This window comes from Medicago truncatula, chromosome 3 (assembly GCF_003473485.1).
Source record: "Medicago truncatula cultivar Jemalong A17 chromosome 3, MtrunA17r5.0-ANR, whole genome shotgun sequence".
NCBI classification, from domain to species: Eukaryota; Viridiplantae; Streptophyta; class Magnoliopsida; order Fabales; family Fabaceae; genus Medicago; species Medicago truncatula.
The window spans coordinates 57,780,298-57,801,937 of record NC_053044.1 but is presented as its reverse complement, the minus strand read 5'-3'; the positions used below and the strand labels follow the sequence as shown (position 1 = coordinate 57,801,937).

Sequence of the window (21,640 nt, the reverse complement as noted above, 5' to 3'; positions counted from 1 at the left end):
TACAAAAATGTAAATAAAAATAAGTCATAAACTCAAGAGAAAATGACAATTATTAAACGGATATTTTTTAGTCATATGAAGTATGATGAACTTATAAGTTATAAGAGATACTCCTTCAAAAGAGTTATAAGCTATATGGTTATTTACCAAACAGACCCTTAATGTGTTCATTATTTGTATTTTTTCTTCTCGCTCACTTATAAAAGGATCAGCTCACTTCCACTTCAAAGCATCTTTCGCAGTAAAACAGTTTTCCCATAATTAAAGTATAGCTCAAAGATATGACACACAAAGTTGTTCGGTCTCTCCTTCCTTTTGTCCTGCTCTTGTTAATCGTGAGTTACTCTACTCAATTTGCATGCATGCTTGTATCTTTCACATTTGCACTTTTCATCGTTTATTACTTATCATAATCCATCATTAATATTCGCCTTTATTAGCTATTGTGCATGTTTCTTTTAATGCATGCATGTTTCTTAAGATACACTCAGTTGTTTTCTGTGCAGTCATCACACTCACATTCGAGTTGATCCGTTAGATGTGATAAAATGATATTTACAGGTTCAGGTTTGCATCGGGTAAATAACTATTTTACATGCCAAAATCTTTTTTTTTTATAACTCAATTTAGTTCTCAAATGTGTCTTTAGTTAATCACCAGTCTTTCAATATTGCTCATTAGTCAATTCAATCCTTCAAATTACTTACTTACTAGAGGAAATGTTTGTAACTTTCATACATTCAAAGACTATGTTTTTTTTTTTTTGAAAGGAAAGACTATGTTGATATTGGATAAGTTTGCTTAGGATTTTTTATTAAAAAAAAAAAAAACTTACTTTTGTCATTTTAAAGTGTTTGTTTAGGATTTTTAAAAAATCATTTTTGACTTTAAAATGAAAAACCGTTAGAATTAGTTTTTCCCAAAATTTATTTTGGTCAAAAACAAGGGAGTAACACATGAACTAGTTAAAAAAAATATTTGTATTAAACAAACATAAATAACTTTAAAAAAAAAACAGAGATTTTTTTAACACAAAATCAAATTATTTTTTTAAAGCTAAAGCAAACGCATCCATTAATTGTCTCACATTTAAAGATCAAAATAGTGGTTGACCCGAATTGTATCCATCTGATGTATACATAATAAACGTGTCTTCACAGTGCAGCAGAATGTGTCACATAAAAGTTAAAACACTTAGTTATGCTTAGTTATGTGATCATGTCTATCATCCAAAACATGAATATAAGTTGTCACTCATTAATATCCTTTATTCAATTGCATTGTAGAATGGCCATGCAAGCTGTGCTAGAGATATGAAGCTTCAGCACGAGAATGTAGAAGAAAAACAAGTCGATCAGCCTTACCTTGATGGCTGGCTTAAAAACAGTCCACTGACGAACAAAAAACTAAACTCTAATCCAGGTTATCTTGATGGATGGTTGAAAGACACTCCTGAAGAAAACAAAAAAGCTATCCACAACACCAATCAAGTTTACCTCGATGGATGGCTGAAAGATACCAAGAATCAAAAGGAAAAGACCACCCACAACTCCAATCAAGTTTACCTAGATGGATGGTTAAAGGATACCCAAGTTCAGAAAACAAAATCCACTCCTAACTCCAATCAAGTTTACCTTGATGGATGGCTAAAAGATACCCAAGTTGAGAAAGCAAAATCCACCTCTGACTCTAATCAAGTTTACCTTGATGGATGGTTGAAAGATCCAGTTGAGAAAGCAAAATCGACCCCAAACTCCAACCAAGTTTACCTTGACGGGTGGTTGAAAGATAGCCAAGTTGAGAAAGAAATATCCAACCCAAACTCCAACCAAGTTTATCTTGACGGGTGGTTGAAAGACACCAAAGATCAAAAGGAAAAAACTATCCACAACCTCAATCAGGCTTACCTTGATGGCTGGTTAAAAGATAGCCGGGTCCAGAAAGCAAAACCCACCCACAACTCCAATCGAGTTTATCTTGATGGATGGTTGAAAGATAGCCATGTTGAGAAAGAAAAATCCACCCCTAACTCCAATCAAGTTTACCTTGATGGCTGGCTGAAAGATGCCCAGCTTGAGAAAGCAAAATCGACCCCAAACTCCAATCAAGCTTATCTTGATGGATGGTTGAAAGATAGCCAAGTTCAGCAAGGAAAATCCACCCCTAACTCCAATCAAGTTTACCTTGATGGCTGGCTGAAAGATGCCCAGCTTGAGAAAGCAAAATCGACCCCAAACTCCAATCAAGCTTATCTTGATGGATGGTTGAAAGATAGCCAAGTTCAGCAAGGAAAATCCACCCCTAACTCCAATCAAGTTTACCTTGATGGATGGTTGAAAGATAGCCAAGTTGACAAGGCAAGATCGACCCCAAATCCCAATCAAGTTTATCTTGATGGATGGTTGAAAGATAGCCAAGTTGAGCAAGTAAAATCCACCCCTAACTCCAATCAAGTTTACCTTGATGGATGGTTGAAAGATGCCAAGGATCAAATGAAAAAACCAATTCACAGCCTAGATCAGGCTTACCTTGATGGTTGGTTGAAAGACTCGCATGCAGCGAACTCCATGAAGAAAATTGGACAAGACATGGCAGAATCAAAAGGGAAACCATCTTCTAAAGTTGACCATACAGAGGCATTCAAGTTAGCTTTTTTCACTATGGATGATCTTTATGTAGGGAACGTAATGACGCTGCAATTTCCTGTCAGAGAATATGCTAACTTCTTGCCAAAAAAAGTAGCTGACTACATTCCTTTCTCCAAGTCACAACTACCAAGCCTTCTTCAACTCTTCTCTCTCACAAAAGATTCCCCCCAAGGTGAAGACATGAAAGACATAATTGATCAATGTGAATTTGAACCCACAAAAGGGGAGACCAAAGCTTGTCCTACTTCATTAGAGTCCATGCTTGAATTTGTTCATAGTGTTCTTGGTACTGAGGCCAGATATAACATTCACACAACTAGCTATCCCACAACATCAGGTGCACGTTTGCAGAACTACACCATTTTGAAAATCTCAAAGGATATCTATGCTCCTAAATGGGTAGCTTGTCACCCTAGGCCTTACCCTTATGCTCTTTACTATTGCCACTACCTAGACATAGGGAGTAAGGTCTTCAAAGTTCTTCTAAAGGGTCAATATGGAGACATAATGGATGCTTTGGGCATTTGCCACCTAGACACGTCTGACATGAATCCTAATCATTTTATATTTCAACTACTTGGAATAAAGCCTGGGGAAGCTCCTATGTGCCATTTCTTCCCTGTAAAGCATGTTCTATGGGCACCACTCCCACCAGAGGCCACCCACTGAACCAAAGGGAACTAGTTGATCATATTTCTATGTCATTCCCTATGCTTCATGGTGTTTAACTGTTATGATTTTCTATGTATTGTAGGGTCTTGTTTGTGTGCTAAATAAGGTTGTGTTTGTGTACTAATTAAGGTCTAATTTCTGTGTACTAAATAATTAAGGTCTTGTTTATGTACTAATTAAGGCCGTGTTTGTGTACTAATTAAGGTCTAGTTTCTGCGTACTAAATAACTAAGGTCTTGTTTGTGTGCTAATTAAGGCCGTGTTTGTGTACTAATTAAGGTATTGTTTCTGCGTATTAAATTTAGCTAGCTGTGCAATCATGAAGATGACATTATAATAATTTCTATATAGACCATGAGATTATCAAAAGACTAATCTGGTGCCATATTTTATTATTGGGAGTTAAATTGATGTATATAGTCACTTATTTAATTTGAACTCGCAATCTAGTCGCACGTTGTATCTTTTTCAGTACCAATGTGTGACTATAAATATATATATATATTCAAATAAACCATATCAAACATATAGAGATTTCTTTTGGTTTCAAAAACCCAATGTATTAGCAAAATTAAAACAAATCTAAAGATAACATACAATGTATTGAGCTAAGAGTACTGAGCATCAATGGTTCAATAAAGCAGCTACACCAATGAGTGCCGTGGCATTAACCTTAGCACACTACAAAGAAGTATACCTATCCATCACTCAATCAAGATGATTCTCACTAATTTCAATGTTACATATGCCACCATTGCGCACATACAAAATCAGTTCAAAATTCTACAACGCACGACTAACCTCATATATGTGCATTAATCAGTTATGTAGCTTCTCTATGCTTTCCAACAACATCTCTGCATCCACTACTAAACTCTCTGATTCTACCCTTTGCTTTACAGACTGCACATACTCCTCGGCTTGATCACATGCTACTTTAAACAATTCCCATTTTTGTTTAAAGCTTTTGAGAGCGGTATCTGTTGCTGCGGTATCAAGGGCACCGGAAATGTTGCTTGCTTCCAGCACAGTTGCTGCTGCATCAACAAAATCTTGATAGGCGTTTTTTAGAGAATCAACCACACTGTCCATTGATCCTGTTTATTCATGTTAAACGAAGAAAGGTAAGATAAATCTGAGAACAAATTAGAAAGCAGAACATTAAGTGCTAGAATTCATGATCGTGAAGAAAAAGAGTTGAGAAAGAATGAAGTTGAATTAATTAGGTATGAATTGAATTTGAGATTGTGAGGTTAGTTTAATCATCAAGAAAGAACGTAGCCAATGCAGTAGCAATTAAGTGTGAATTGAAGTTGAAATTAAGAAAATTGAAATTAGAAATAGATTGGATGAAATCGCTACAAGAGAAGAGAAGAGAAGAAGAAAGAAAACCTTGCAGCGGAATTTCTGAATGTTTGTGGCGGGTGATGATGAAGGAACTGCGTTTTCTGTTACAAATAATATTATTAAGGGTTAAATAAATTTTTTGTCTCTATAAATATATCAAACTTTGATTTTCATTCCTAAAAATTAAAATAAAATGTTTTCATCCTAAAAAAAAAAATTATTTTATTTTTAGTCCCTAATACATATAATTTTGATATATTTTTTGAACATAGTATGAATATATAAATATTGAACATAATAAATAGACATATAATGATACTATTTGAGCATAAAAAAGTTATAATTTTGACGTTCACATGAACATAAAGTGGTCATTAATGACCAAAAACAAAAAAAATAAATTTGTGAATATGAAAACATTCAATTTAATTTTTTAGGGACTAAAATCAAAATTCTTTATAGTTATAAGAACGAAAAACTTATTTAACCCTTATCATTATTATATCACGTATGTTTTCTAAGACGAAAAAGGTTGCAATCCGATTGAAGAGTAAGTTAAAGATCCCAAGCCTCTCCCTCTGAGTGACGGATCCAGGATTTTTGAATAGTGGGGGTTAGGGTTGGAAATGAGTCGAGTCGAATCGAACCTGTCTGAGTTCAACTCGACTCGTTAAGAATTGGCTCGGTTCGAGTTTGACACGAACTTTTTTTCCAGCTCAAGTTCGGCTCGTTTAAAGTTCACGAACAGTTTAGTTCGGCTCATTAGGTTCAATTCGTTTGTTCAAAGCACATAACTTTAGGTATGAAAATGAGTAAAGCCATTTGAACCGCATAACTCAAAAGTCAAAGAATTAAAATTTTTGACCCATAAATATATTGAAATTTATACAAATTTTTAATGGACTAGACGAGGCTATTATTGCACATAGTAATTAACACTGGTATGCAACCACCAAATCAAGTTTTGCCTTCTTGTGGCATACGTTTCTCTTATTATAGATAATCATATTCTTCATTTTTCATGGATGTTTTGATGCGAGACTATTTAAGTTTTAAAATCCTTAAAAACTACAACAACATTGTGCACGACGTTGTCTATCAATTTTAATGTAGCTCATTTTTATCCTATTATTGCTAAGTGTTTGTCTTAGTTTTTAAAGTATATATATAATCGAGTCATCTCGTGAACCAAACGAGTCGAACTACATATAGTTCAAGTTCGGCTCAATTATTTGACGAACTTAATTTTCAGCTCAAGTTCGGCTCATTTGGTTTATGAACCAAGTTCAACGAATCAATTGTCGAATCGAATTACGAACTTTAATCGAGTTGGTTCGGTTCATTGCCAGCCCTAGTGGGGGCACTATATATAAAAATTTGTAGCATTAAAAATTGTCCTCTACGATTATTCATATTATGGAAACTTTGAATGATTTTCTCATTTTCAATATCAATAAAAAAAAACATTTTATCTATATAAATAACTAAACAATTATTTAACCGGTCATCTCCGACTTGATTTCGTATCCAAATCTTAATAATAGTTTGAGATATATGATGATAAGTATCGGTCAAGAGATAAATTATTTGTGATAAATGTGGTCTATGTGATTAATACATTATACTACCAATAAAATTGTTTCTAAAAACTTTGTGTCGGCACAAGCCCACAAACTATACAACATGCATCCGTCCCAGCTCCCTCGCATTATTCAGTTATGAAATAGAAAAAGAGTTGTATCAAAATTAGTTATATATTTCAAGCCAAATACTTTAACATGCTCTTTTATGTAAATAAAATACTCTTTGTGGCCTTGGTAGGAGTACTAGAATTTCAAATCATGTTCGATACGCAAATCATTATTATGATATTGAAGGAAAACTCATGTTCCATATATGCTCGGTAAGAGCCAAAATAATTGAACACTTCCTATTTTAAATGAGATTTGGCTTATTAACAATTCATTTTAAAGTGTAAAGTGAATTGAGCTCAACTGGTTAATGAGTTTCCTTTAACATAAATTATTCAGAAAAAGCCGGTTTAATTCTCAGTGGAACAATTCTTGATCATCATTTACTTACTTTCTTGTTGAAATATAAATTACTATGACCCTTTACTCTTAAAAGCTGAAGAGTTAACACCAAATATTTAAATAAATGTTTTTGACTTGATTTCACTTGGCGAAGTCAAATTTCGTGAAATTTCTCTACAATGTTTTCTTCGAATCCAAACGTGTTGTAAATTTAGCACTTATCAGGTGTTGGGGAAGATCTACAATTTTTACCAATTTTCATTTTTTTCTTTTCTTTTAGGATTTTGGTGGAAATGGGAAGAGGTAAGGGAAACACATTTGGTAGCACGACTTATGAAGTTTACAAATTATGAATTTGTGCCTCCATGTGTATTTTCAACAATTCCTTAACAACATCTTTGTCTTATTGAGTAAGGATAGGTAAATCTTGAATGGTGGAAAGCACGACTTATGGGTGGCGTTTAGGATGGACCCATACATGTATTGGTCCATATTGGATCAAGATTTCTGACCATTAAATTACACAAGCTTATAGATCTTACCATGTATTCACTCCATTATATCGGACTTCTTCTACTCATGAATATTTATTTTTAGAGTATTGCTGTTCCCACATATAGTTTGGCTGTGCCACACGAGTAAAATACCAAAATGCCCCTCGGCAGTTTGCTACCGAGGTTTTTAGGACACCGGCGGCAGTTAAGTGCCGAGGAAAACCTCGGTAGTTAACTGCCGAGGAGAATGTTATAAGATCAGAACTTCATAGGAGTTTCCAAAACTCCATTGTTGCGTTTTTAATTTTTGAAGGTGCGATTTTGAGTCATTTGAAGCCATTAGAAGCCAATTTTAATCACAAAAACAAGTAAGCTTTTTGAATTCTATGCAATAGTTGCTTTGTGGTCGAATTGTATGTTATTTTTTGTTAAATTTCGATTATATAGGTTCAATTATATTGATTTGTTGATTTTATGATATGTTAGGATAGTTTAGGTTAGAATTGTTAGAATTGTTAGGATAGTTTAGGTTAGTGTAGGTTGAATTGATCGCCATATTTTTTTAAATGTAGATATGTCTCAGAATCAGAATCAGGGTAACGTTCACGATGATGAGACGAAAAAAGAAAAGTCACCTATGACATGGCATGGAATTGTTTGCGATGGTTCCGAAAAAAAGAAGGGTTCGAAGGTGCCGGTGTACAATCACTCGAGGTTGAGGAGGAGCGGGAGGACATGCTATTTCGGTCCTCAACCAAAACAAGGTACCGCAGGGACTGTAGCGGACAAGCCGATTGATTTGTGTGACGAGGAAGAATGAATGTAATGGCTTTTAATGCCTAATTGTTTTGGATTTTTTTATGTTTTATTTTTGTGTCGCACACATTTTGTTTGACATTATGGTATTTAGAATAAAATTGCATTTGGAATAAATAAATTTGAAAACAAAATAAGATAATTATTGTTCCATTCAAAACAAAATATATGTTATCACATTACATTGCATTTTACATTACATTCCGAAATTTACCTTCCAGCTGCAACAATCATCTTACCACTGAATGGGGCAAATTCAAACTTGCTAAGCAGCAGGACTCCAGTATTCGATAAGCATCTTGAACGATGGTATTCAAGTGTCAAAAGAATGAGGTGCATTCCTTGACACTTGAATACCATTGTCCAAGATGCTCATCGAATACTGGAGTCCTGCCGATTAACAAGTTTGAATTGCCCCATCCAGGGTAAGACAATTGTTGCAGTTGGAATGTGCATTCCAACCACAACAATTGTGTTACCTTTGAATGGGATAAATTCAAACCTGCAAAACAACAGGACTCAAGCATTTCGCCAAACACCTCATGTTTTCCCTTTGAAAATAATAAATTTTTGTGAGGCTTGCTTTAGATGATGGTATTCAAGTGCCACCGAATTGAGGTTCAATCCTTGACACTTAATACCTTCATCTAAACCAGCATAACAAAAATTTAATATTTTCAAAGGAGAAACATGAGGTGCTTGCGAAATGCTTGAGTCCTGTTGTTTGACAAGTTTGAATTACCTCATTCAAAGGAATACAATTGTTGTAGTTGGAATGCACCTTACCCTAACTAATGACGATCTTGTGGCGGAATCAAACTTTTGATGATATCTTCAGTTGATCTAAGCAACTTCACCCGCATATCGATCCACTGGAACATGCTGTGCTCCCAAAACATGGTCGTCACGTTTTCGTCGTTCGTTAATTCCACCCAACTGAATGATACTCTCCCCTCGTCGAGTGTTGGACGTTTATACCAAATGTGTTCCACCATCCTTGTGTCTCTGGGGTTGACTCCTTGGTTGAATTCAGTCAGTGTATCCTTGAGACCTCTTAACGTTACACCAAGGCACCGAACCTTCAACCTCTGAGGTTCTCCGCCGTTGAATTGCACATGAACGTCGATCCACCCCGCCATTGTTTTAAATCTACACAATAAGAAACTAAAAACAATCAATCAAAAACACATTATACATACACTCTAAAATTCATAAAAATAACCCTAAAATTATAAATCATATACTCTTACTAAAATAAAAAAATTTATATCATATAACATAAACATCATGCAAATATTTTAACAACATTAATCAACTAACATATACCCTAAAATTTAATTATAACATGTAAATCTACTAAAAAATAATAAATGTACTCAAAAACTAAAAAATAATAACATTTATAACAACTAAAATGTAAGTTAATAGCATTATAATTACTTACTTGTGATTTTGTTGAATAAAGTTTGTTGGATTTGGTTGTGTTTGTTAGAGAGAATTTGAGAGACATTTGAAGAAATTTTGGAAGATAAGATCAATAATGGATGAGAGGAGATTCTGCCAGATTTTGTAGTGCAGAAGTTCCTCGGCAGTTAACTACCGAGGTTTTCCTCGGCAGTTAACTGCAGCCGGATTTGAGAAAATTTCGGCAGTTAACTGCCGAAGAAAACTGTCGTAGAAAACCTCGGTAGTTAACTGCCGAGGAAAACCTTCACAAAGTTCTCAAGTTCTCTCAAATCTTCGCCAATTCTTCTTTCACGAATTGCGAGCAAATCAACGGGACACTTATATTATATTCTGTCAAGTTCTCTCAAGTTCTCTCTCGTCCCTATTTTTCCTACTCTCAACTTATTTTTATGTTTTATGTTCATAAAGCAACCTATATTTGCACATTAAAGCAACCTATTTTTGCACATTAAACAAAGTAAAAAAAACCCATGAAATTAAAAATAATGTCATCAAAGTAGAAATATACAAATATACAAATATACATATATACATAACTCAATGTCATCAAAAGACTAAAACTAAAAAATAAGTCCTAAAAAAGGAAAATAGTACTACTGGTCCTGATCCTGATGATGGTGCCTCCTCCTCGGCCTCTGGGCTCTCCTCCTGGTCAAAATCGGCGCGATCTGCTCCCTCATATGGGTCATGGCCTCATACCACTGCTGAGGGGTCATGCTCATGACCTCCTCCTGGCCTAACTGCGCATCAGCATAGGCAACAGCGCCACTAACCATGTCATAGGTGTCAGGCGAGCTTCTCGCCTCATACCGCTGCCACTGCTCTGCAATGATCTGCTCTTCATTTGCAGGCCTCGGAAGATCTCCTGGAATAGGTGGCAAGATCTGAGGGTGAGACACCCTAGTGTACCACAGGACATAGCCATCCGCCACCCGCCATGTATCCTCTCCTGCCTGCTCACCCCGAGCGTCCGCCTTAAGCGTGTGAGTGCGGAAGTCGATGAACATCTGCACAATGGAAGGCGGGGGGAGGTCCCTAAAATCAGTCGGATGTCTGGGGATGGTCTGCACGTATCCGTACTGCCTCAAAACCCTCTCGGGCAAGTGACGGTACGCCCTACGGACGCCGCACATAATCCATCCAGAATACCAGAAAACCTCCTCGAAGTCCTGGATCTCTCTGTGCTCCTCGTACGGCCTCCAGCATACATCATCTAACTGTATACGATCGAGCAGTGACCGATACGTGATCCCCTCCCCATGACCCTTCTGGAGCTTCCACCTCGCTGCAACCGGATAGTTTTCCAGGTAGTCAGTGTTGAGATCAACACTGAAAAACCCTGGAAAATGCGCCAAAAACCATGCCTGCACAAACCAAACAAATAACATTTATAAATTATTACGCACGGAAAAATATAACAAAAAATTAAAAGTTCACAAAAAAATAAAGTTAACATAAATATAAAATTTCAGTTTTCTTACAGTGAGCAGTGTCACGCTCCCCCCAAGCGCTCTGTGTCCAGGCCTACATGCATCCGCCAACTCGCCGTATAGGTAGGCGAGGGTCATAGCTCCCCAGGAATAATTACGCATCCCTGCGTAGCCGTCTGCCATGGTCGTCAAATATATCAGCTCGATGCGCTTGTTGCTTCTATCGCCAAACAACAAGCATCCGACCAAGTACAGAAGGTAACACCGGACGCAGTATGTCCTGACCCTCTCCAGCTCCTCAACCTCCTCAGGATCCTCCGTACCCGCCAATACGTTGGCCCTACCAAGGTACGAGGTATAGAAGTCCCTCAGCCTGGGGTAGCTAATGTACCCACCGTACTCCTGGTTGCAGATCTTCTCAGCCTCATGCTGGGCCACACCAAGATACGTCATCAGCAGTGCCGCTCCCTCATGCTTGGGCATCTTCTTCCCATGGGCCAACATCCGCCCCTCAATAGGAAGATGCATGAGACATGCGACATCATCCAATGTCACAGTCATCTCCCCCATCGGCATGTGGAAGGTGCTGGTCTCCGGATGCCACCTCTCGCATAAAGTAAGCAGCAGGGCATGAGGCACGGTGGAGTACCCCAAGTAGACCAAGTCATGTAGCCCGCTCTGCTGAAGCGCATCCCAAAACCAATTCTCATTCCCGTTAGGGCGTCCGAGAGTGAGAATCTTCGCCCCATGATTAATCGGTTTAAGCACGCGGGTATTACGAACCTGAAATAATAGAAAAATAAATTTGGTTTAAACAAAAACACATATAAACAAAACAATTAAACATAAAAAATAGAATTAAAAAAATAAACATATAACAGTGTATATAATAATTAAAACAAACACACATTTAAAGAAAATAATTAAACATAAAGAAAAAGAATTAAAAAAAACAAATATAGAGGTGGATATAATAATAAAAACAAACACACATTTAAAGAAAATATTTTAACATAAAGAAACACCAATTAAAAAAAACACATATAAAAGTGGATATAATAATTAAACAAACACACATTTAAATTAAAGAAAATATTTTAACATAAAGAAAAAACAATTAAAAAAAATACACTTACATTATTTGAATTATACCAGAGTGGCAACGCCACATGACCGGCATAAGAGTGGAGCAAGGACAAGTCAGCCGGTCCACCAGGAAAGGGAGGGTCCGTAGGTAACACCTCCGGTGCAGCAGCTGCTGCAATGTCATCCTCGTCTCCTGCATCCTGCTCATGTGGTATATGATCCTGGTCATATCCACCGTCCGTCACATCATGATGTACCTGATCCTGATAGTTCAGGTACTCCACCCCAGTCTGGTCAACAGGCTGTGACGGGTCAACAACCTGTGACTCCTCAGGCTGTGTAGCCTGAGAGCTTCCTGAGTCATCTCCCCTCCGACCTCTACCCCTCTTTGGGATGTGGGCACTCTGTCTCTCCCCGCGGTGGCTCTGAGTCATGGCACGCCTACCACCAATCATCCTCGATGGATCAATGGGGTCCTGATCGGCCATATCTACAAAAAATAAAAAATAAAAATTAATATCATTCAACCACTTTATCAACAAACAGTAAACCTAAACAAAACCTACACTTTCACATTCAACCTAAACATAACCTAAACATAACCGCTTTCACATTAAACCACTTTACCAAAATAAAGACATTGATTGAACCTAAACATTATCATACACATTATCATTAACATTCAAACGCAAAAAATCAAATGCATTATCATACACATTCAACCTACACTAAACATAATTCAATATACACATTCAACCTAATTCAATATACACTTTTTCAATATGCATTCAACTTAATTCAACATACACGTTTTCGAATTACAATCAAGATCGTATCCAATACCTAAACTAACTAAATAATCAATAAAATTGTCATTGACACATTTTATCAAACACTTTGTGTGCAAAGTATCAAACATACTCAAAATGTGTTATTTTGCCACCAATCAAAACCACATTATACCCTAACATCATTCAATCATCAATTAAACCAACTACATTCAATTATAAACTACATGCACTCATAAAAAATTCAATTCATACATTAACCCTAACCACATGAAAACTACCATTTTTTTTTAAAAAAAACCTACCCAAACTAACATTATGATTAAAAATGAGTCAAGATACTTACTTGTGATTAAATGGAGATGATGCACTTGATTTTGCTGAAAAATCGAATTTGGAGAAGTTGGATGGTTTGGAAGAAGTTTTGAAGAAGCAAGCAATACTGGAAAACTGAGTTTCTGCGTTCTGGTTATGTTCAATTTTAACTGCCGAGGAAATCCTCGGTAGTTTGCTGCCGCCGGTTCACTCAAAACTTCGGCAGTTAACTGCCGAAAGGGCATTTTGGTATTTTACTCGTGTGGCACAGCCATACTATATGTGAGAAGAGCAATTCTCTTATTTTTATTCTTTCTCATTCTTCTCTTCCTCTCTCCAAAACCCTTTTCCTCCTCTGCTTTCTCTCTCCAACCTTCTTCTTGCTGGAGAATCCCTGATCTTTTTTGTTACATTTATACACAAATTCATTTTTCTCTCTCATTCATAGTTCATGCCATCCATTGTTTTTCAGATCTCAATTTACCCTTTTAAAATTTTGTATTATCCATCATTATGTGTACAAATAAATAAAATTAAACCACAACTGAAGCTTGATTTAATTTGAGATTTTGGTTCTGATAGTGGTAGTTGAAAATAACAAACAAAGTGGACACAAAAATGATAAACATGGATGTAGAAAAAACCAATGGCACCGTAAGAATTGTTGTTGAAAAAACCAGTTTTATTTATCAGAACAAGCTAACTTTTGGGTTGAAATCTTAGGCCATTTAACACTAACCACACTCAATCAAATTACATTAATGCAAAAAATATTTATGTCTTCAATCTCTTCACATTGTTTGTGAGTTATGGTTGTTGGTATTTTGGAATGGAACATGCTTATCAGTGTGGTGGTTGGAGTGAATGGAGGGGTGATGCTGGTGAGTAAACATCTAGAGAATCGATGTTAATTTGGTAATGTAAAGTCCAAAGAAATTGCCAATAGCTGAGCACAAGAATGAGAAAAGAAAATGTTGGTGATGGTGTATCAAAGGAGAGAGAGATACTGGAAGAGTGAGAGAGCAACTCATGTGCAGATGGACTACTATAAAATCTATACATCTTATTTGATCAATGGTCTAAGTTAATTGGTCCAAGTTGGATCAATTTTTCAATGGGTCCAAATTAAACTTTACCCGACTTATGAAGTTTCCTTAACAATTGTTTGCTTTGTCTTTGTGTGATCAACACTTCCATTGTTGTCCAAGGGTGGCAATTTCATTTCCCTGATGTTTTTATGATCAAACGTGGAAGCAACAAAATATGCAAGTCGTCTTTCGGCTTCAACAGTGTCTGATTCTTTGTGCCCTTAGATGATTGTAAATTTTTCAGGAACGGCATAAATTAGTTTTCCAAAGCAATTTTTGGTGACTCCTGGCCTAAAATGTCTGATAGAGAACTTGAAATGTTCTAGTATAGTATCAGTACATGGAGATTCATTGTTTGACTTCCATTGGTGTTCCACATTATGTTTCTGTGATCCCAAACATAGTTTATTGATCCACCTTTAAAATGTGATACAGTTCTTGGCGTTTCTTCAAATTTATTTGGAGTCATTTTCGTTTTCCCTGCAGGTTATTTGATCATTCGGATAACTTTTCAGTCCCATATTTTTAAACTAAAATTTATTTCATCATCTCTGTTTGAAGCTATGTCAGTTGTGGTGCTTTGATTGCAGACGTTGCTTGTCATCTATTTCATCAATATGTCCTTTTATTATTACTACTTCAAACCCTCCATGTTTTTAGCTTACACTTGTTTTATTTGGTTATTGATATTCGTCCTAATACAAAGTACTAATTGTATGTTTCTCTCTTTTAACTCCTCACAAACTCTTAGTTTAGTTCTCGTAATTCGATATTGTTTCCATTACAACACTTGTTGTTACACACACTGCTTGTCAAATTACTAGATCTGTCAATAAGATTGCTACATCATTTGTTGAACTTTATTCTAAGCCATTTTTTTTTTTGGTAGTGGCCGGAATTTAAACGCCTTGCATGTATTATGTATTGTTCATACCAACTGAACGACTTATTCTAAGCGATTAAACATTCGATTATGGTCAAATTTGATAAATTAACGTTAAATCAAAAAATCACTGTAAATAGCATTGTAAATACTTGAAAAAGAAAAATAAGTTCTCTCCTCCCTTTCCTTTCGAAATCTTTCATCCAAACACATCCTTAACAACTACATTAACAACTACTGCTTTTTATATAAATATAACAATAATTAAAATTATCCACATATGTCAGGTTATCTACTTAAGTATTGCAACTGCTGTACTCTACTATATTGGTGTTTCTCGTACCACAACGAAAAGTCATGATTCATGATGTATGCTGTTCTGGCCTCGTCTTCACAAAATATGGAAATGTTCCCTTCATGTGTTGTTGAGTATCGTAGGTGGCTGTGCCACATTGGCCTTCTTTGATATCACTGACTACTGACTAAGTAACTAACATCCATATTTCATAGTATATCGTTTCAGCCGTCCTACCGGCCACCGGGTACTACTAAATAGTTCATTTAGTATTTTTTTTTTAGTAATGAATGATATATGAACATCATTTTGGTACAGCCAACAACTCTTTTGCAATTTTTTAATATATTTTTAATAATTTTGATTTGCGTGCTTCTCACGTTATCAAAGGATGTTGCATTAGTTGTTCAATTTTGGTTGTACATATAACACAACTCTTTTTTTTTTTCACACATCAAAGACCTTCCAACATCTTAATGCCCCTACTTAGGTCACAAGCTTGCGTTACCAAGCTCAACAGATTATTTAGTACTTAAGATCCCCGTATACAACTAATTAAATAAATAAAATAATAAGGAAGTCTTTTCAATAAAAACTAGTAATAATTAAAAGGAAGTCAAAAAATAAAAGCTGCTGATGAAGGGATTCACATAAGTTCTTTTTACAGTGTGTCGATCTCGAACCCAAATCACCAAAGATGAAGAGTTAATTTTCAATTAAGTGACTTCTAGAAAAACTTGTGAATTCACCTAAGCTTAATGAGCTCATCACTTGTACTTTTCTTAATCTTTCGCTTACAAAAAGCTAAGCTCACTTCCACTTCAGTGCATCTTTCGCAGTAAAACAGCTTTCCCACACTTAATATAGCAGAAAGATATGGAACGCAGGGTTGTTCTTTCTCTCCTCACATTTGTCATGCTCTTGTTAATCGTGAGTACTCACTTTGCATGCCTGCTTAAATGCTTTCATATTATGCTCTTGTTAATCGTGAGTTTGCATGCATTCTTAAATGCTTTTATATCATTATTAACATTGTTAATCATTGAATTTAATGCATGCTTCTAAGTTCCTCCTCTTTAGCTGTTTTATGTGCATTCTTCACACTCGCATTCGAGTTGATCTACTCGAATCGATAGAATGATGTTATTTGCTGTAACTAAATTCAAAAGAGTATTATTCCCTCTATTCTTTGTTTCAGATTTTGTATCTATCTGCTATATGCATAATGAACGTTACCTCACTAGCAGAATGCGTCACATAAAACACTTGTGTTTGTATGTGATCATATATATCATCCTAAACATGTAATTAAGTTGTCACTCATTAATATCCCTTTATTCAATTGCATTGTAGAGTGAAAATAGAGGCTATGCTAGAGATATGAAGCTTCACCAAGAGAGTATAGAAGAAAAACAACTCGATCAGCCTTACCTTGATGGCTGGCTCAAAAACACTCCACTGAAAAATAAAAAACTCACCCCTAACTCTAATCCAAGTTATCTTGATGGATGGTTGAAAAACACCCTGGATCACCAACATAAATCAACCCGTAATTCTAATTCTGCTTACCTTGATGGGTGGTTGAAAAATACTCCTGACGAAAACCAAAAAGCTATCCACAATTCCAATCAAGCTTACCTTGATGGATGGTTGAAAGATACCAAGGATCAAAAGGAAAAGACTGCACAAAACTCCAAGCAAGTTTACCTTGATGGATGGTTAAAAGATACCCAAGTTGAGAAAGCAAAATCTACCCCTACATCCGATCAAGTTTACCTTGATGGATGGTTGAAAAATACCAATAATCAAAAGGTAAAGAGTACCCACAATTTCAATCAGGCTTACCTTGATGGCTGGTTAAAAGATAGCCAAGTTGAGACAGCAAAACCCACCCCTATCTCCAATCAAGCTTACTTTGATGGTTGGTTGAAAGAAACCAGGGATCTAAAAGAAAAGACTGCCCACAACTTCAATCAGGCATACTTTGACGGCTGGTTAAAAGATACCCAGGTTGAGAAAGCAAAATCCACCCACAACTCCAATCAAGCTTATCTTGATGGTTGGTTGAAAGACTCGCACGCAGCAAACTACAAGAAAATTGGACAAGACTTGACAGAATCAGACAGCAAACTATCTTCTAAAGTTGACCATACAGAGGCATTCAAGTTAGCTTTTTTTACTCTGGATGATCTTTACGTAGGGAATGTAATGACCCTGCAATTTCCTATCAGAGAATATGCTCGCTTCTTGCCAAGAAAAGTAGCTGACTACATTCCTCTCTCCAAGTCGCAACTACCTAGCCTTCTTCAACTATTCTCACTCACAAAAGACTCTCCCCAAGGTGAAGATATGAAAGACATAATTGATCAATGTGAGTTTGAACCCACAAAAGGGGAGACCAAGGCCTGTCCCACTTCTTTAGAGTCCATGCTTGAATTTGTTCACAGCGTTCTCGGTGCCGAGGCCAGATATAACATTCACACAACTAGCTATCCGACAACATCAGGTGTGCGTTTGCAAAACTACACCATTTTGGAAATCTCAAAGGATATCTATGCTCCTAAATGGGTAGCTTGTCACCCTAGACCTTACCCTTATGCTCTTTACTATTGCCACTACCTAGACATAGGCAGTAGGATCTTCAAAGTTCTTCTAAGGGGTCAATATGGAGACATGATGGATGCTTTGGGCATTTGCCACCTAGACACGTCTGACATGAATCCTAATCATTTTATATTTCAACTACTTGGAATGAAGCCTGGGGAAGCTCCACTGTGTCATTTCTTCCCTGTAAAGCACATTGTATGGGCGCCACTCCCACCAGAGGCCACCAACTGAACAAGAGGGAACTAGTTTGTATCTTTGTTAATCGGTGTCTGTGTCGTTCCCAATACTTTTCATGTTGTTGTGAATTTCTCAGTACTGTAAGGTCTTGTTTCTGTGTACTAAATAAGGTATTGTTTGTGTACTAAATAAGGTTTTGTTGGTCTACTAAATAAGGTCTGTGTAATAAATAATAAATAATTGTGTATAAAAATAAACCTTGGTTTGAAGTTTGAACTGTTTAGGAATGAGTTGGCGTCCCTTTAGTCTTTCAAATTTAGGTGGTTGTTCAATCATGAAAATGACATTAAAATAATAATCTCTATATAGACCATGAGATTATTGAAAGACTAAGCTGAAGACATATTCTCATGGGGGTTAAAAATTTTGAATGGCAAATACACACACAGACACACAATTAGATACACACACACACACACTAAAAAGAAGCATACTTATAAATCACACAATCAAGATGATTCTCACAAATCGGAATATGGTGCTTCATATGCCTCAATTGCAAACCTACAAAATCAAAGTTTGAAATTCTACAAACTACAAACCCAATTTACCTAATTTTACCCTCGTCTTACAGGGCACAGAAACACAGGATCACAAGGAAATGGGTAAACCTTACATAATTGTGCATATGGTATTAATAAAAGGGTGGGTCAAACCTAATCTTACACTAATCCATCTTCAGTTACAAAAGGGTGGCACGGTATCTTTGTGGGATATAAAACAATAAAACACCAAAGCATCACTAACTGAAAACTTAGAAGTGTTGCATCATGCACTGTGCACATAAGTTACATCCTTTAACATACAGCTACTAAACAGGTAGAAAAACGGCAAAAGCAGTAAAGTCGGGTGCATTTTGAGCGGTGAAAATATAAAATCCAAGACATTATTAATAATATTAATAATCTCATACAGTTAGGTAAATGCTACTGAGCAGCATCTTCAGAAAACCTGGCATCAAAAGGGGCCGAGGGATGTGAAAGAGCTGAACTAGAAGAACCAGCAGGTCCTCCAGAGCCATGCTGCAATTCAATCACAAGCCACCGAACCGCTTTACTCATCTGTTCCAAGCGAACTGCGCTGATTGGTGGAAGACCCGTCATGGTAGCTTGTCCAGGTTTCCCTGCCACATGCCCTGTAGCCTCATCCACTAAACACTCTGATCCAATCCTTTGCTTCACAGACTCCACATACTCCTCGGCTTGATCACACGCTACTCTAAACAATTCCCACTTTTGCTTAAAGCTTTCGAGAGCAGTGTCTGTTGCAATGTTTTTAAGGGCAGTGGAAGTTTCTCTTGCTTCCAGCACAGTTGCTGCTGCAGCAATAAAATCTAGATAGGCACTATTTAGAGAATCAACCACACTGTCCATTAATCCTGTTTATTTTGATGTTAAACACCTATGAAACACACAAAAGGGCAGATAAATCATGTGAACACTAAAAATTATCATCAAGACCAAATTACGATATCAAAATTAACAATACAGAATCTAGGATATCAATCACGCCGCTAGAGCGCGCAATCGCTAGAGAGTGGAGATCTGCTGCGACGCAACTCTAAGAAATAACGCTGCAAGAGAAGGAAATGAAAATTGGGAGAAGGAAAAAAAAAAACTTACGGTGGATTTTGTCTTCTAACTGGTGATAGACTCCGGCTGCGATCCCGGGCAGATTTTGATTAAAACAGGCAGTTTAAGTTAGTGCGACGGCAGCCAATATGACAATGGGTGGGTCTCTTCAAAAATTGATGTGGATTGGCGATTATAATCTCATCTCAATTTTTTTTTAGAGCAATGATATTATTTGACAACTTTGTTTTTCTCTCTTCTTATTGGTCAAAAATAATGGAGAGAAAAAAAAGAAGAGAGGATAAGACGGTCATGTGAGTATAAGTGAGGAAGTTGTACAAAAGGGGAGTGGTTATGGTGCATAAGGAAATCCTTATGCACCGTGCATAAATCCCAACATAATTGCTTCCTACACCTCCAATGTGAGCCAAACCATTTTTGTTCAAAATAAAAGAAATATGATGGTTGTGATGTGTTTATGCACGGTGCATAAGGAAATAACTTATGCACCATAACTTTTGCCGTACAAAAGTTGTCACAAATTGATCATTTCTCTTTTTTTTACTTACCATTTTTTGAACAGATATTATCGTCTATAGTTGTTTGTGACAAAATGTTTGTTTTTTTAATAGAATAAAACCACATTCATTCATTCAAATCAATAGTACATCGGAATACCATTCTTCGGATTTGAAACATTGACGTTCAAATCTTTGATTGAATAATCAAAACACCGCAATAAGACGACAAATCAAACATGATCGCACAAGACGACGAAATACACATCACCACACTCAGGTGACAAAATCACGAAGAAAAAATTAGATCTACGTGAAAAATCACTCATTTAGATTGAAATGGAGAGAAAAATATTAAGATAAATGATTTTAGAAGGAAAAACCAGGAACAACATGTTGGATAGAGAACTTAAAAAAAAAATTGTAATAAATAGGCATGGGCGGTTCTATGGCCCGGCGACCTCGGGTTCCGGCCCAATTTTTTTCAATTTCTTATCTAAATCCTTATGAATATAAATTGGACAATTTATTTAGATTTTTTGATTATTTGTTTGCCACTAAGTTGTTAATTTTTTTGACAAAATGTCATATCTATAGTAGTATAATTAAATAATACAGTTTTTTTAAATAATTAAATAATATAATAGATGATAATACTTCCCAAAATAAAACTATCATATGCATTCACGGATCTAGTGTGGGGACAATGGGGTCAAGCGACCCCACTTGCCTCCACATGTGTATTGTATTTTTAACCCAAAATTATATATATAGTTTGACCCCTCTTTATATAGTATTATTGTTTTTACATAGTCTATTTATTACATTATAAAAAATTACAAAACTAAGAAGGATCCTAACGAGTGTTACAAGAGCACTAGTTAGTAAATCAAAAGAAGTAGTTTTTTTTTTTTTTATAAAAAGTTGTTATAATTATTATATCGATACAAATAATGTTTATCTTTAAGATAAAATTTTCTTTTACGAAATCTTTAACCAATTATCTCAAAGCATATCGTTGGCAAGACCATACAACTACTATTATAATATAAACTATTCTTATATTTGTTAAAAAAATGTTGTGATTGACGCTACGTTGGTGGTCAAAAATAATTAATTATGGTTATATTTTTTATACTCCGCTAGAACTTGACAAATATTTTTAAAAAATCAACATTTTAGGGCAATTATATATATAACTTGTATAACTTTCACACGCTTACACATTTATAAAGTTTTATATAAATTTTTATGATATAACTTGACCCCACTTATTAAAATTTATGGATTTGTCACTGATCATATCAAACTTTTAAGAAATTACAAATCAAATTTAAATTAGGTT

The 21,640-nt window shown here is 35.9% G+C and overlaps 4 protein-coding genes and 1 long non-coding RNA gene across 6 annotated transcripts; 3 read left to right on the top strand and 2 right to left on the bottom strand.

The window, feature by feature from the left end:
• The first annotated feature begins 205 nt into the window (after positions 1-205).
• LOC11417240 (uncharacterized) lies at positions 206-3,624 on the top strand. Its single transcript, XM_003603845.4, has 2 exons — positions 206-335; positions 1,287-3,624. Exons 1-2 carry the CDS (start codon positions 282-284, stop codon positions 3,315-3,317), a joined length of 2,085 nt encoding a protein of 694 aa, XP_003603893.2. The 5' UTR covers positions 206-281; the 3' UTR covers positions 3,318-3,624.
• A 3,880-nt stretch (positions 3,625-7,504) lies between these two features.
• Positions 7,505-7,865, top strand: LOC120579755 (uncharacterized). The gene is made up of 2 exons (XR_005645498.1): positions 7,505-7,562; positions 7,767-7,865. It is a non-coding gene; the product is annotated as an uncharacterized lncRNA (long non-coding RNA).
• Positions 7,866-9,902: 2,037 nt separating this feature from the next.
• Positions 9,903-14,653, bottom strand: LOC120579632 (protein MAINTENANCE OF MERISTEMS-like). The gene is made up of 4 exons (XM_039832128.1): positions 14,525-14,653; positions 10,959-11,690; positions 10,483-10,841; positions 9,903-9,912 (listed from the first exon to the last, which is right to left on the bottom strand). Exons 1-4 carry the CDS (start codon positions 14,651-14,653, stop codon positions 9,903-9,905), a joined length of 1,230 nt encoding a protein of 409 aa, XP_039688062.1.
• A 1,357-nt stretch (positions 14,654-16,010) lies between these two features.
• On the top strand, positions 16,011-18,422 carry LOC11428158 (BURP domain-containing protein 9). Of its 2 annotated transcripts, none has more exons than XM_003603841.4 (2): positions 16,011-16,292; positions 16,716-18,422. In XM_003603841.4, the coding sequence occupies exons 1-2, from the start codon at positions 16,239-16,241 to the stop codon at positions 18,198-18,200; spliced, it is 1,539 nt and encodes a 512-aa protein (XP_003603889.1). In that variant the 5' UTR covers positions 16,011-16,238; the 3' UTR covers positions 18,201-18,422. The 2 variants fall into 2 exon arrangements, with proteins under 2 accessions (XP_003603889.1, XP_024634942.2); XM_024779174.2 differs by lacking the exon at positions 16,011-16,292 and adding an exon at positions 16,306-16,349.
• A 319-nt stretch (positions 18,423-18,741) lies between these two features.
• Positions 18,742-19,989, bottom strand: LOC11422779 (mediator of RNA polymerase II transcription subunit 32). The gene is made up of 2 exons (XM_003603840.4): positions 19,829-19,989; positions 18,742-19,607 (listed from the first exon to the last, which is right to left on the bottom strand). Exon 2 carries the CDS (start codon positions 19,577-19,579, stop codon positions 19,133-19,135), a length of 447 nt encoding a protein of 148 aa, XP_003603888.1. The 5' UTR covers positions 19,580-19,607; positions 19,829-19,989; the 3' UTR covers positions 18,742-19,132.
• Positions 19,990-21,640: the final 1,651 nt, after the last annotated feature.